The 14,662-nt window shown below is 41.8% G+C and overlaps 1 protein-coding gene across 2 annotated transcripts in view; it reads left to right on the forward strand.

The window, feature by feature from the left end:
- The window catches only part of ANTXR2 (ANTXR cell adhesion molecule 2), a 149,224-nt gene that overhangs the window by 39,142 nt on the left and 95,420 nt on the right, over positions 1-14,662 (forward strand). For both annotated transcript variants that reach the window (XM_003129371.7, XM_084973731.1), the window contains 2 exons: positions 1,977-2,075; positions 4,285-4,354. In XM_003129371.7, coding sequence (XP_003129419.3) covers positions 1,977-2,075; positions 4,285-4,354 — 169 coding nt within the window. The remainder of the gene's footprint in view (positions 1-1,976; positions 2,076-4,284; positions 4,355-14,662) is intronic.

Raw genomic sequence — 14,662 nt, forward strand, 5'->3', positions numbered from 1 at the left:
TTTTTCCTAGTTAAAATATATGATTTGAAACTCAAGTTGGAAAGAGAATAGCAAAATTAATTTTTTTGGCATCTTTTTCTGAAAGAATTTTTAAATAATTCCTTGAAATATTTCTATTTTAAATTCAAATTTTTAAGATTGGAGTGTTATTTTAAATAATGAACATATTGTGTGACAGGCTTTTAAAATCTTCTGTATATTTAGTTCATGTTTGAGACCTTTCCTATGACAAGTAAAATAAGACAGGAAGTTTTCTCTTTTGTCTGATTGTACAAATAGTCATGCTTCTGTGGACATTGGTGTATCGTGCCATGATCACCCGGCCAAAGTCCAGTACCTGGCAGCTCAGGACTCATAAAGAAGCGATTTATGGGTGGCTGGCAGGAGAGAAGCAGGTGGCTTCGGCAGCTGGTGCTAAAAACAGACTCAGGTTTTAGCACTTTCATGCCCTCCAACCCAAAGATTCTCTCTGGCCTATTCTGTGTCTTCTTCAAGTCGGACCTGGAGTTCGTTGTAACCCGACTTGCCTTTAAAAAGGGAGGGTACCGGGTCTGGCGGGGAAGGAGACGTGCTTTGCAGTTTTCTGCAACGCTTCCCAACCGCAACACCTGGGATGAAGGCCTGCACCTTTTTGACCCCCCCCTTATGGCAACTGAGATGTTTAAGAGGAATAGTGCTTTCGAACATTCCAGAGCAGGATGGGGCTCTCCGAGTTTATATTTTACCTAGTCCCCGTAACAGCAGTGTCAGACCGTTTTATAATCTCGCATTCATAGATAGGGAACTGACACAGAGGCAGGTGCTTTTAGACTCTTGCCTCTCTGACTCCTGAAGCTCATCTTCTTTTTACTGAGTCACATTTTAAGTTTCACCTGCACTTTGCTTTAATCTATAAGAAAAAGGGAGTCCCCATTGTGGCTCAGTGGTTAATGAACCTGACTAGGAACCATGAGGTTGTAGGTTCGATCCCTTGCCTCGCTCAGTGGGTTAAGGATCCCCCGGCGTGGCCGTGAGCGGTGGTGTAGGCCACAGACATGGCTCGGATCTGGGGTGGCTGTGGCTGTGGTGTAGGCCGACGGCTACAGCTCTGATTCAATCCCTAGCCTGGGAACCTCCATATGCCGCGGAGCGGCCCTAGAAGAAGGCAAAAAAAGACCATAAATAAATAAATAAATAATTTATAAGGAAAAACACGGTGGTGTTTCTCCTAGAGTTAACTGCTGTGTCCATGTTGGCTTGTCTTAGATGGGCCGTCGCTGAGAGGACCGGAAGTGAATTACTGTTAAAATAGTTGACGTACCTTTGCTGGGCAGCGAGCCCTTCCTTGTCAGTCAAGAGCCTTGATGGGCTCCCTGTCCTTCCAGCGTATTATTTCACTCCCTGACATTCAGCGACGGCGCCTCGTGCGTAGAGACAGGTCACGTCCCCTTCCTTCAGCGACTGGCTCTAGGGTGTGATTAGTCCAGAACGCGGGGCCGCTGAAGATGGTGAGTCTGGGTCCTTCGGAAGACGAATCCGGGGTTCGGCTGGGAAGAGGCCGTCACCGAGCCCTGGCTAGCGTTCGTAGACGGCAGCAAATTCAGCGTTTTGCACCCCGCTCCTCCGTGCCTGAGAGGAGAGGAAACCAAAGAGTTTTCTTTCCTGTGGCTGTTGTCCTCGGGATGGGCGAGTTTTTTATAGGATGCTTGGGACTGACCTCTTAGCTTCAGTTCTACTATCTTGGTCACTGTTGGAAAATGCTTTGTTTAAAAGATAAAATAATGCATTTCTGCATGGTAGCAACTGGTGTCTCCCTGTATTTCCCTGGAGGATCTAAGAAAGCAGGTAGAACCGTCTCTTCAAGGTTATTATTTGGCTGAATAGTATTAAGAAATTCATTCTTTGTACGTGGAAACTTTTGCTTCAAGTTGTTTTTTTTTTTTGGTGGTTGTTTTTTACTAAGCATTGATTCAATTTATTTTTCCTTTTACTTCTAGAGGAATTTCAAATTGTTTTGAACGGAAGAGGGTTCAGCTTGGGCAGTCGGAAGGGCAGCGTCCTCTGTACCTACACCGTTAATGAAACCTACACCAAGAGTAGGTGTCGGTCGCCTCAGCGTCGCTTTGATGTCTGCACAGCGTGTCAGCCTCACGTGTTTTCCTCCTTTCCCCAGCTTGGACCAACTGGCCGTGGTTTTTAATCAGAGAGGAAAGAAAGGAGTAACAACACTAATTATTTAACAGTTATTTAATAATGGCAACATTTGTTTATAACTTACTAAATGCTGGACCCTCCCCTAAGTAGTCTCATTATACAGATGATGACCTTGTGGCTGAAAGAGCCAAACAACCTAATTATGGGCAGGGCCGAGAGTCGAACTCGCTTTGCCCGATTGCACTCTGTATGGGCGGTATCCACCGCCTGATTTAATTCCGTCTGAAAACTGTTTCTTGTTATTGTTGCCTGAAGATCTATCTTGGACTACTCTACTACTTATTGCCTCATTTTATTGTCACTTGTTTTCTTTATCTAATTTCCCAAGAATTTGTCAGCCAGCTTCCCGAAGATAGGTGTTTGGCCTTACCGGTTTTTCTCCAGTGCCCCCGACCCCGCCCCCCAGCACAGTGTTTGCTGCGAATTGTCGTATTTCTGGAATTAGTTTTTAGTGTTCCCTAGCTTGGCTAGTGAAAAAGCAGAAGATGAGTATTGCTTATTTTTCTTCAGTCTCAGAAAAACTCCTCTTTTAAAAATAGATCTTAGTATTTCTGAGCACTTTGGGTCCAAGATGTTTTCTTATAATTGATGATTATATTGTCTTCTAAAATTTTGAACTGTAAGGCAGAAGCTGAACTCTGGTGGAATTATTTTGTGAGAGGTTCATCTACAATTTTATTGTTTACCGGATGGTTCTAAACCCGGCTCCACAGACTGTAACTGCTCAGCAAGTGTTGGCTGAGGTAAAGGGGCGAGGCTCTCAGCATAGGACATGCCATCGTTAATTCCTCTCTGTTTGTTACGAACTCTCTTCCTAGTAGATTCTGCAGTTGAAGAGGACAGAGTAATTTGTGTTTTTATTCAGCGATTTGTCTAAGCATTCACTTTACCCAATTCCTCCTGATTACATATTTGAGTTGATTATAACATAAATATATTTTACACCTAGCTACATGGGATTAAGTTTATTAAAGAAAACCCTCAAATAAATTTAGCTAGATTGTATTTTCATCATTTGCATTCTAAGGGTCTCCTTTTGATTATATAACTTTTCTAAATATTTATAATCTAGATAACTTTTCTCATTTATTATTAAAATTACCAGGGCAATTTAATCATTCAGCTTTATAAAATTATTTATGTATTATAGATGCAATTATTTTATTAAACCCTTGAAATAAATTTATTATCCTTTGGACAGTTTTCTATACCATTTTTATATTGATTTTAAAAATATCATTTATTCTTGAAAATCTAACTTATTGGGAAAATTGAGCAGGAGAAGGTGATAATTTTATAGTATCTCCAAATGACATGTGAACTTAAGTCAAAACACCATAATTTGGAATTCCCATCTTGGCGTAGCGGAAATGAATCCGACTAGGACCCTTGAGGTTGCAAGTTCGATCCCTGGCCTTGCTCAGTGGGTTAAGGATCCGGCGTTGCCGTGAGCTGTGGTGTAGGTCACAGACACAGCTCGGATCTGGCGTTGCTGTGGCTCTGGCTCTGACCCCTAGGCTGGGAACCTCCATATGCCGCAGGGTGGGTGCAGCCCTAAAAAAGGACAAAAGACAAGAAAAACCCCAAAAATACAACAACCGTAATTCATAATTCATAAATATATCAATGAGACATGTTATCTCTTTCTATTTTACATTTCTGTATTCCTTCTCCTCTTTCTTTTTTTTTTTTTTGTCTTTTCTAGGGCCACTCCCGCAGCATATGGAGGTTCCCAGGCTAGGGGTCGAATGGGAGCTACAGCTGCTGGCCTACCCCACAGCCACAGCCACGTCAGATCCGAGCCACATCTGTGATCTACACCACAGCTCACAGCAACACTGGATCCTTAACCCACTGAGCAAGGCCAGGGATCAACAAGCCCGCAACCTCATGGTTCCTAGTTGGATTCATTTCCACTGCGCCACGACGGGAACTCCTCCTCTTTCTTTATATGAGTATCTTTTTGGTTTTCCGTGATAATATAGCTAAAGTTCCACGCTTGAACTCTGATTGTTGCATCTCCTAATATTATTAATGAAACTGTGACATACCTAAAACCATTTATTAATTCAGTGGCACTGTATTTTCTAGGTGTAATGCCAGTGAGTGTGGAACATAATTCCATGCTTTGTCCTGCACCTACCCTGCATGAAGTTGGAGAGTAAGTACCTCATTAAAAGATTTAAGAACTTTGTGTGTGTGTGTGTGTGTGTGTGTGTGTCTTTGTCTTTTTGCTATTTCTTTGGGCTGCTCCCGCGGCATATGGAGATTCCCAGGCTAGGGGTCGAATCGGAGCTGCAGCCACCGGCCTACGCCAGAGCCACAGCAACTCGGGATCCAAGCCGTGTCTGCAACCTACACCACAGCTCACGGCAACGCTGGATCCTTAACCCACTGAGCAAGGGCAGGGACTGAACCCGCAACCTCATGGTTCCTAGTCAGATTCATTAACCACTGCGCCACGACGGGAACTCCCAGATTTAAGAACTTTTTAGCTACAAGTTATTAGGTAATGGTGATAAAATACACATTTGTTTTATTTTATCTCTTCCGGATATAAAGATTGAACATGAAATTACCAATCTTAAGGCAAATCATTCTGGTTAGTACTTTATACATATTCTTAGGTTGAAAATAGTAAAGTGTGTTACATCTTGTTTCTTAAATATTGATTAAAAGGCTCTAAAAATATTTATTTGAATAGATTTGAGAACTGTTGTCTGTGTTGAAATAATAAGAACCATAGATGTTCTTTGGAACTTTGGAGTATTGAATTTACATACACACAGGTATGCACAGAAATGCATGAGTTTCAAAGTGGGATTTTGACTAATTATAATTACTAGAGTATTTAAATATTAAGATTAAGGAGCAAAAGGAACATGGCTCAGTAAGGCTAGGAAATATTTGTGCTTTAATTTGTATCCCAGTCCTGTTAAGGGTTGTATCTCATGTGCTTTGGTGTGGCAGTAATCAATGAAGGTATCTAGCAAAGATAAGAGCTATTTCCTTTGGATAAGGGCTCTTCTTTTTAAGCACCTGTTCACAGATAATTCACCAGCACTTAATATTCCCATTTTCGAGTTTTCCTCTGCCCTCTTTCTAAAGAAGGAAGTGATTGCAAAGAGCTCCACTGCTCTCTTGTCCAGGGAGGGACGCACTGTGCTTAGGATAATGCGTAGGGTTCAGTCTTCAGGACTCACTTTGCAGTGATCTCGCACCCAGAGCAGAGGAAACGGAAATGCGTAAACTCCCAATCCGAAGTCTGGATTGGCGCAGAGCAAAGGTAGTATTTTCCTTTGCGGAACCTAAGAAAATCAGTAGTTTGAAATGGACTTAAGCACTTAAACTTTCGTAGATGCTTAAATATTCAGGGTCTCTCCTGGACATCACTTCCGATCAGCCAAGTAAATTAGAGTGATGTCAGCTATTTTAAATTGATTGAAAAGAGCTGCATAATGTAACTGAAAAAAGCAAGACTGTCTGACGCTTTCTATAAAAAAAGTATTCACCTCCTGTGTCATGTCATAATCTAGTGTTAACTGATAACATGCCTATGGCTAAATTAGTCTGGCCTTGGAATTTGAGGCAGGTCCATTTTGCTCAGAGCCATTTTTATCCCAGGGACACAGTGGGGACTCAATGGCTTTCTGAGTAATGATGTCTCGTATTAGCAATGATACATCTATTGACTTAAAGTTTGGTCTTGTTTTATTGAATCTATAATTCCATACTGATTCTCCTGATTGTTCCCTCCTACCTGCTTTCAGAGCTGTCTTCTCTATCTGAGTCATTGGCAAGTCTGTCCTTTCTTTTTTTTTTCCCAGCTTCCTACTTGCAAAATTTTTTTTTAATTTATTTTTTTTTCCCACTGTACAGCAAAGGGATCAAGTTATCCTTACATGTATACATTTTTTCCCCCACCCTTGTTCTGTTGCAATATGAGTATCTAGACATAGTTCTCAATGCTACTCAGCAGGATCTCCTTGTAAATCCATTCTAAGTTGTGTCTGATAAGCCCAAGCTCCCGATCCCTCCCACTCCCTCCCCCTCCCATCAGGCAGCCACAAGTCTCTTCTCCAAGTCCATGATTTTCTTTTCTGAGGAGATGTTCGTTTGTGCTGTATATTAGACTCCAGTTATAAGTGATATCATATGGTATTTGTCTTTGTCTTTCTGGCTCATTTCACTCAGTATGAGAGTCTCTAGTTCCATCCATGTTGCTGCAAAAGGCATTATGTCGTTCTTTTTTATGGCTGAGTTGTATTCCATTGTGTATATATACCACAACTTCCGAATCCAATCATCTGTCGATGGACATTTGGGTTGTTTCCATGTCTTGGCTATTGTGAATAGTGCTGCAATGAACATGCGGGTGCACGTGTCTCTTTTAAGTAGAGTTTTGTCCAGATAGATGCCCAAGAGTGGGATCGCGGGGTCATATGGAAGTTCTATGTATAGATTTCTAAGGTATCTCCAGACTGTTCTCCATAGTGGCTGTACCAGTTTCCATTCCCACCAGCAGTGCAGGAGGGTTCCCTTTTCTCCACACCCCCTCCAGCACTTGTTATTTGTGGATTTATTAATGATGGCCATTCTGACTGGTGTGAGGTGGTATCTCATGGTAGTTTTGATTTGCATTTCTCTTATAATCAGCGATGTTGGGCATTTTTTCATGTGCTTGTTGGCCGTCTGTATATCTTCTTTGGAGAACAGTCTATTCAGGTCTTTTGCCCATTTTTCCATTGATTGATTGGTTTTTTTGCTGTTGGGTTGTATAAGTTGTTTATATATTCTAGAGATTAAGCCCTTGTCAGTTGCATCATTTGAAACTATTTTCTCCCATTCTGTAAGTTGTCTTTTTGTTTTCTTTTGGGTTTCCTTTGCTGTGCAAAAGCTTTTCAGTTTGATGAGGTCCCATGGGTTTATTTTTGCTCTAATTTCTGTTGCTTTGGGAGACTGACCTGAGCAAATACTCATGAGGTTGGTGTCAGAGAGTGTTTTGCCTATGTTCTCTTCCAGGAGTTGGATGGTGTCTTGTCTTATGTTTAAGTCTTTCAGCCATTTTGAGTTTATTTTTGTGCAATGTCTGTCCTTTCTGTTGTTCAGGTGAAAACCTTTGAGTCCCTATTGATCTACTATATGCGGCCCACCTCAGCTCTGATTTCAGACTATGTTCAGAATCCGATCCTTCCCCACCACATCCTAGACTAAGCTTCTCACCTGGGCTTTCTGCTTTTGTCCTCGGCAAAAGTGATGCCATTAAAAGATCATTTTATGTTGCTCTTCCACTTAAAATTCCCAATATTGAGTTTCTTGTGACAGTCAGGGTGAAAGTGTAAGCACTGCAGTCTCTATAAGGCTCTACAGGGTCTGGCCCTCATTATGTCTCTGGCTTCATCTTCTTTTTGCCCCATCTGTATTGGTCACCCTGGCCTCTTTGTTGTTAACCAAGTGAGTTCATTCTTACCCCAGTGTTTTTTTAACTTTTATTTTTTATTAAAGTGTAGTTGATTTACTATGCTGTGCCAATTTCTGCGGCACAGCAAAGTGACTCAGTTAGACAGATAGATACATGTAGATACATAGATACATAGATAGATTATCTTTTAAAATTATTTCCATCATGTTCTGTTCCAAGAGATTGGATATAGCTCCTCATGCTATAGAGTAGGACCTCATTGCCCATCCATTCTAAATGTAACAGTTTGATCTAGTAACCCCAAATCCCAGTCCATCTCACTCCCTCCCCTCCCCTTGGGGACCACAAGTCTGTTCTCTATGTCTATGAGTCTGTTTCTGTTTTGGAGATAGGTTCATTTGTATCATATTTTAGATTTCACATATAAATGATATCACATGGTATTTGTCTTTCTGACTTCACTTAGTATGAGAGTCTCTAGTTGCATCCATGTTGCTGCAAACGGCATTATTTCATTCTTTTTTATGGCTGAGTAGTATTCTATTGTGTAAATGTACCACATCTTCTTTATCCATTCGTCTGTGGATGGACGTTTAGGTTGTTTCCATGTCTTAGCTATTGTGAATAGTGCTGCAAGGAACGCCAGCTGTTTTTTGTTTTTTTGTTTTGTTTTTTTTTTTGCATTTGCTGTTCTCTGCTTGAAGTGGTCCTCCCCTCATGTCTCACTCTTTCAGCTGCTTCAAGTTTTGTTCAGATGTCAACTTCTCAGAAAGGCCTTCCCTATCTAATCACACCGTCTTCCCCCTCCCTTGAGTGGAGCACACTCGATTCTCTTTTCATGGTTTACTTTCCTTCGAAAGCATTTGTTTGTTTGTTTTTAAAAATTGTGTCTCCTTCCTGCTAGGGTGAATTTTGTTTTGTGTCCTGTTGTATCTCTAGCACCTAGAACAATGCTGGACACACAGTAGGTTCACTAACCGTTTGTTCCATGAAAAATAATACCTTTTTTCTCGAACATTTTGAGATACTATTTATATAAAGAGCTAAAAGAGTGCATTTGATTTTTGGATCTATCAGATAGGGGAAAGATGACCAGAATTCCGTTTTGGGGATCGTGCCATTTGAGAGAGCAGAAAATTATCTTGGTTTTTTCGTAGTAATGACTAGTTAAGGAAGGTAGCTAACTTTCTTCTTCAAAGTTGTTGTAAAATGCAGTTGCCTGTTACGTCTGACACTGAATTTGTTTTTCCTAGAATTTGCCTTGAGGCATAGTTTCCTTTTGAATAGACTGCCATAGAGAGCACCGATATTCTTTAGTGATTTGTAGATTGGCTAAACGCTCAGGAGATGTGGTTTTTAAAAATCACATAAGCATAGTAAATATCATGCATGAGAAGCTGTCATTTGTATGGCTTTTGACGTTACCTTTTCACCCATAAGCAAGCTGAGAATATGGCAGGGAGACCTGTCTAATTACTTTTGTTCCCCGCCCCTGGTATCAAGCACATGCTACTGCTGAGACAGAGTTTGGGAAGATTTCATGTGTTGAAGTTCGGGACATTTGGCGACATTGTTTGCTCCACTAAGTACACAAAGAGTAGTTTGGACCTTTCCTTTGCCTGGGATGTTCCTTCAGATGCTTTGTAGGTGATGCACTCTCTTATGAGATTGGATTAAAATCAACACAACTGAAACAGTTTAGCCTTGTGAGGTGACTGATGCTTAATATGTTTGTCTAATTAGCTTTTGGCTAAGGACTCAAACCCATTAAGTAGCTAGTTAGTCTATGTTTCAAATAAACACATCTGGCCCACCATGAATGAGGGTTTTCCTGTGTGAGGGTGACAGATGTGGTGATGGTCCCCCCTGTTCTCTCACTTAAATAATTAACATGCTGGTGCAGGAACCCTAGACAGACAGCCTCAAAGCCAGATGCACAGTCTCAGAGCTGGATCCACGGGCTTGTGCCTCATCTCATTAGCGTGCTCCTTCAGTTCCTTTCTCATCTTTATGTTGTTTTTCCTGAATTACATCTTCTTTGAGGATTTATTCGTTGAAAAAGCCAGGGCGCGTGGATTTGGGTTTGAAAAAGGCTTCCTAAGACGATGTTTACTTGGAGATGGGAACCGAGAATGTAGGAAAAGAGCTGGAGCATAAGTGTGCCTTTGGAAATCGACATCGTGGAATCAAGAAAAGTTAAAATACCCGGGCGCATCTTACCCAGTATGTCACTGCCTGTGGCATTGTCGGAATGGGTCTTTGGAGTACTTCCTCTGAGCAGCATCGCTAATTAATACGTTTCTTTGTTATAGAAGTTGAGACTAAAATGAACAAATCTCAGTTGTTAAACAGAAGGAGTGTAAAGGTGGCGGCACTGAGATGGTTCTTTTCTGTTTTTTTTCCATTGGACACAATTTAATTTTAAAAAACATGGTTAAATAAATCATCTTACCTAGAAAAATCTGCAGATGGTTTGGGAGTTAATTTCTGCCAGTGGTTCCTTTGTACCCAAATGTCTGACGTTTGAATGGGAAAGACCCTGTGAAGTTCTGTAGGTCCCGCCCATTCGAGGGCAGTCACCTCCTGGTGTCATGTGCAGGTGTCACCAGTTCTTGCAAAATGGGCTTATTCCCTGACCCTTGTTTAGTGAGACATCAACAATAGCACAGCTGCTCTGCAATAGTTGAGATCTCAAACCTGTAATTTGGCAAGAAGAACAGAGCAAATTGGGTAAATATACATAAACACATTGTGAAGAAAGAAAAACAGAACAGAATGAACCAGAGCCTTATCCTACAGCTTGTTTGATAGAGATGATTTAAGGAGGCATATGGTATAGTTAAATGTGCTTTCAAAAACATTGGCCAGAATCTTCTGGCAAATATGAGATAAATATCTAAATCAGAGGAAACTGATAATATTAGTTCTCTTAAAAGGCAGTGTAGAAAGACAGTTGACAGAGTGTTTTGAGTAAGAAGTGGTGGGACGTCAGTGTATGTGGAAAATTCTATGCGGCTGATACTGAAAGATCATTGAGATGAGCATGTGGCCATAAAGTCTTTTTATTCTCCTCAACATTGTTATTTTTTATATAATTCACTTTGCCTGGAATAAAATTGATTCGTTCTGCTTCCCTTTCTTGGTTGGACAAATTCTGCCTTGAGCATAGCTTCTCATATGAACACTTAAACTGTATACCTGTTATGTATGGTTAGGTGAACTTAGCAGATTTTTTTTTTTTTTTTTTTTTGAGAGGGAGACATGACTTTAGTAGAAAAACTTAAAAAGAGGATGAACAAAAACTGAGGAGATGAGCTGGTTCTCAACGGATGACTTGCTGGATGAGGCTGCTTCTGGCCACACTGTCTTCTCCCACGTCATCCCTTGTCCAGGGTCCAAATCGAAGCCACATCACAGCTGCAGGGCCCCATCTGGGCTCGGTGGTCTGACGTAGGACCTGAGCTGTGTGACCTTTGAGATCAGCCACCTTGGCCTTGCTTGTGTCCTTCCACATAACCCCTGGTGCTGGGCAAAGCCATGGCCAGAGGTGAGCTTCTTGTGGTGGGGTTACCCGAGGATGGGCAACTTGGTAGCATCCACAGCCCTCAGGCCCGATAGCAGACGTTTCAGATGCGAATGGGTCAGTCGCTGGGTTTCCTTCCTGTTGCCAAGACATCGGACTGCGGGGGACACCAAGCTACAGCCTGGATAGCCCCTTGACCCTGGGTGAGTGTCTGCAAGAGAACCCAGCCCCCATTCTGGGAGCATTAGGCCACATGCTGGCCAGATATCATCTGTCTGTTTCTCTGCGCAGCCCCAAGAACCATTATCTTAGTAGCAGAGGATGCAATTACAGCGTTGGTCTTTTCCTTATGAGGAATGAGACTTGATTTTTTTTATCATGGATACCAGGAAATTAATTATATATTTTGAATATAAACATTAGAATCTTAGTGAAGTGGGTTAAGGCTGAGGACCTCTCAGTTTGTAATATTTCTCTACACCCCTCCCCCAGTGGTGGAATATTTATCTTTTTGTTCACATGGTGTATTGCTTTCTGATTATACTTATAAATGTGATAAGTGCACCTAATCTGAACTACATATCCATCCTAAATATTACATTCAGCTTTGGAAATTGTAAGAGGAACCACAGTTAATTCAAATACATCTAGGGGTGGCCAAGAAAATGTTGACAATTATGAAAATGTTAAACAGGTTACAGTGAAAACACTGAAAAAGATATGACTCAGGTATGACACATCAGCTCTCTTTAAACATCAGGTCTGTCGTGTGAAAGATAGATTTGACTTCTTTTTGCTCCAAGAACAAGAGAAAGAGTAGAAGGTAAAGAGGGGCCATTTCAGCTCAAACTGTAGGGAGATTTTTGTACCAATTAGAAGCATTTAGTGAGTGTTTTGGTAGCTGAAAGTGTTCAAAGAGGGACAGCAGTGCGATGATATGGAAGATATTTCCTTAAATGTGTATTTACATCTTCTATATCTGCTTCTAAATTTTCTGTTATTACAGTTTTTACTATTATTAAGACATTTGACATTTTTGGATGGAAGGCACTAGAAGTTGAGTGGTAATTTCAAAGTACCCTTTTTTTATCTTTTAAAAATATACAAAGCAGTTAAAAAGGGGTTATTTTTAGTGTAATTCTGAAAACATTTGCAATACAGCTTTAGGTGTAATGTCCAGTACATCTCTGATATAGCTTTTTTCCTTCTGAAATCTAACAGTCTTCCTGACTGCAATATTTGTGTTCGTTATATTCATATATAGAGATGTCTCAAAAAGAAATTATTTTATTCAATTATTTTATCCTTTAACCTCTTTGAAGAAAATGTCCTTAGACAAATATTAATTTACATATATTCATAAGTAGAAGTGGAATCCTTCTTCACAAATATGAAGCATTATTTTAAGTCATAATTTATTATGTATAAAGCTAACTTTTAAAAAGCTCTGCAGAGTATTCAATGGTAGCACTTGATTTCAAAATATCTTAAGTCACCATAATTTTAATAACTTTTTGAGTAGTTGTCAGTTTAATTTTCAGTATGTGCAAATTGGAGGTAAATTATTTATTACTTCCATCAAATGTCTTTCACAATTTTGTTTAATTTTTTCATCTTTTTTAATGGATCATAAAGTGGCAGTCTTTGGTTGGCTGTGCATAAAGGCAGCAGCAAATGAATATTCTGCAGATCGGTTCCTGTGGATTGAAGTGTCAGCCGTATGGCATGGAGTATGAGGATTCTCAGATCACAGCAACCTTGCCGTGTGGCGGGGAGCTGGCCTCTTGCTTTGGAATTGTCACACATCTTTGAACATCAGATAAAGCACTGTGACCATTAGCACATTGAATTTTACTTACCTGATTAAATACCACAATGCTATTTAATCATTTCTTAGGCGGAATGAATTTAGTACACTTGAATTTATGTACGTACGTACGTATGTATGTATGTATGTATTTTGGCCTTGCTGGCAGCCTGTGGAAGTTCCCGGGCTAGGGATTGAACCCCCACCCCAGCAGCAACCTGAACTGCTGTAGTGACAATGCCAGGTACTTAGGCTGCTGCACCACAAGGCAACTCCAAGTACACTTGAATTTAGTTTTATTACTTTTTTTTTTGTCTTTTTGGGGCCGTACCCTCAGCATGTGTAGTTTCCCAGGCTAGGGGTCGAATCAGAGCAGTAGCCGCTGGCCTACACCACAGTCACAGCAACGCCAGATCCAGGCCGCATCTGCGACCTACACATAGCTCACCGCAACGCCGGATCCTTAACCCACTGCGCGAGGCCAGGGATCGAACCCGCCACCTCATGGTTTCCGGTGGGAGTTGTTAGCCACTGCGCCATGACGGGAACTCCAGGTTTTATTACTGTTAATTGAGTACCAGCTTGATGTTAACACGAACTGCAAGCAGTCTCTTTTAAGTTGTTTAGGTTTCTTGTATCCGTGTATTTTAAAAAACGCTCTGAGGATGGAGCAAAGAGCAGATGCAGGTATTGGTAAGCAGTTCTAAGCAAGGAAGAACCAGTGTATAGAAAAGGAAGTTGAAAGAGTCCTCAGCGCTGAGCCTACTTTCCTTGGCCACCCGGAATAATCGGCAGCATGACCCCGGCCGGTGTCAGAAGCAGCTTCTCCCCGGCGGTCATGACTTGCGAGTCTCGCCCCCCTGCTGTTTCTCCTCAGACGGCCTCGCTTCAAGCTCCTCTTCTCACAGCCTTAATTCTCAGTTTTCACCGTGGCCGAGCCCCTGACCCATAAACTCATCTTCTCGAAGGCCTCCTTTTCTTGCTCCCGAGCTCCGAACCTCCCAGCAGGATCTTTCCCTTGGCTTTAAACCCACCGTGCCAGTGTCTGCCACCCACAGGTCAGCTCACTCACTTGGATTTCCACCACCTTGAACCGAAGTTCCCAAGTTAAACTCGTATACGTCTGTTCCAGTCTGTTCTTCTCACGTTCCCGGTGTGAGGTCACCCACCTTCCTGTGCAAGGCAGAAGCGTCGAAGTCATCTTTAACTACCCGCTCTTCTTTGCCTCCCGCGTCCGGTCACTCTCCACGTCCGGCTTATGCTGACTCCTTCCTGTCTCCGCCTTTTTGTTTTCACACTCTCCTCGTTGACATTGTTTGCTTCAGTTCTACTTTGGTTCTTATTTGAAATACACCGAGAAAGTGTTGTGAAAGAATTTGTGTAGAGGTCGCGCTGGCTGGTGACATTGTATAAGCGTCATGTGTGCAGTGTGGCGTCTTGATCTCTGCGTACACTAGCGCGTGCTCCGCCCAAGTCTGGTCTCCACCTGCTAACTAGCAGGTGACCTCTTAGCTGTTCTCCCTCCCTCCCCCCTTGGTAGCCGTCAGTCTCCTCTCTGGATCCATGTGTCTGTTTTTGTTTTATTCCGCACATGAGTGAAATCGTACATCTTTCTCCATCGGACGTATTTCACTTGGGAGCCTCAGAGTCCATCGTGCTGTCGCACATGGCAGGATTCCCTATTTTTGTGGCTGGGCAGTGTCCCCCTGCCCGTGTG

The sequence above is a fragment of the Sus scrofa genome, chromosome 8, assembly GCF_054392235.1.
Source record: "Sus scrofa isolate SSC_HxYL_T2T_F1_AM1 chromosome 8, Sscrofa_HxYL_maternal_Yorkshire_Landrace_v2.0, whole genome shotgun sequence".
Taxonomy (NCBI): Eukaryota; Metazoa; Chordata; class Mammalia; order Artiodactyla; family Suidae; genus Sus; species Sus scrofa.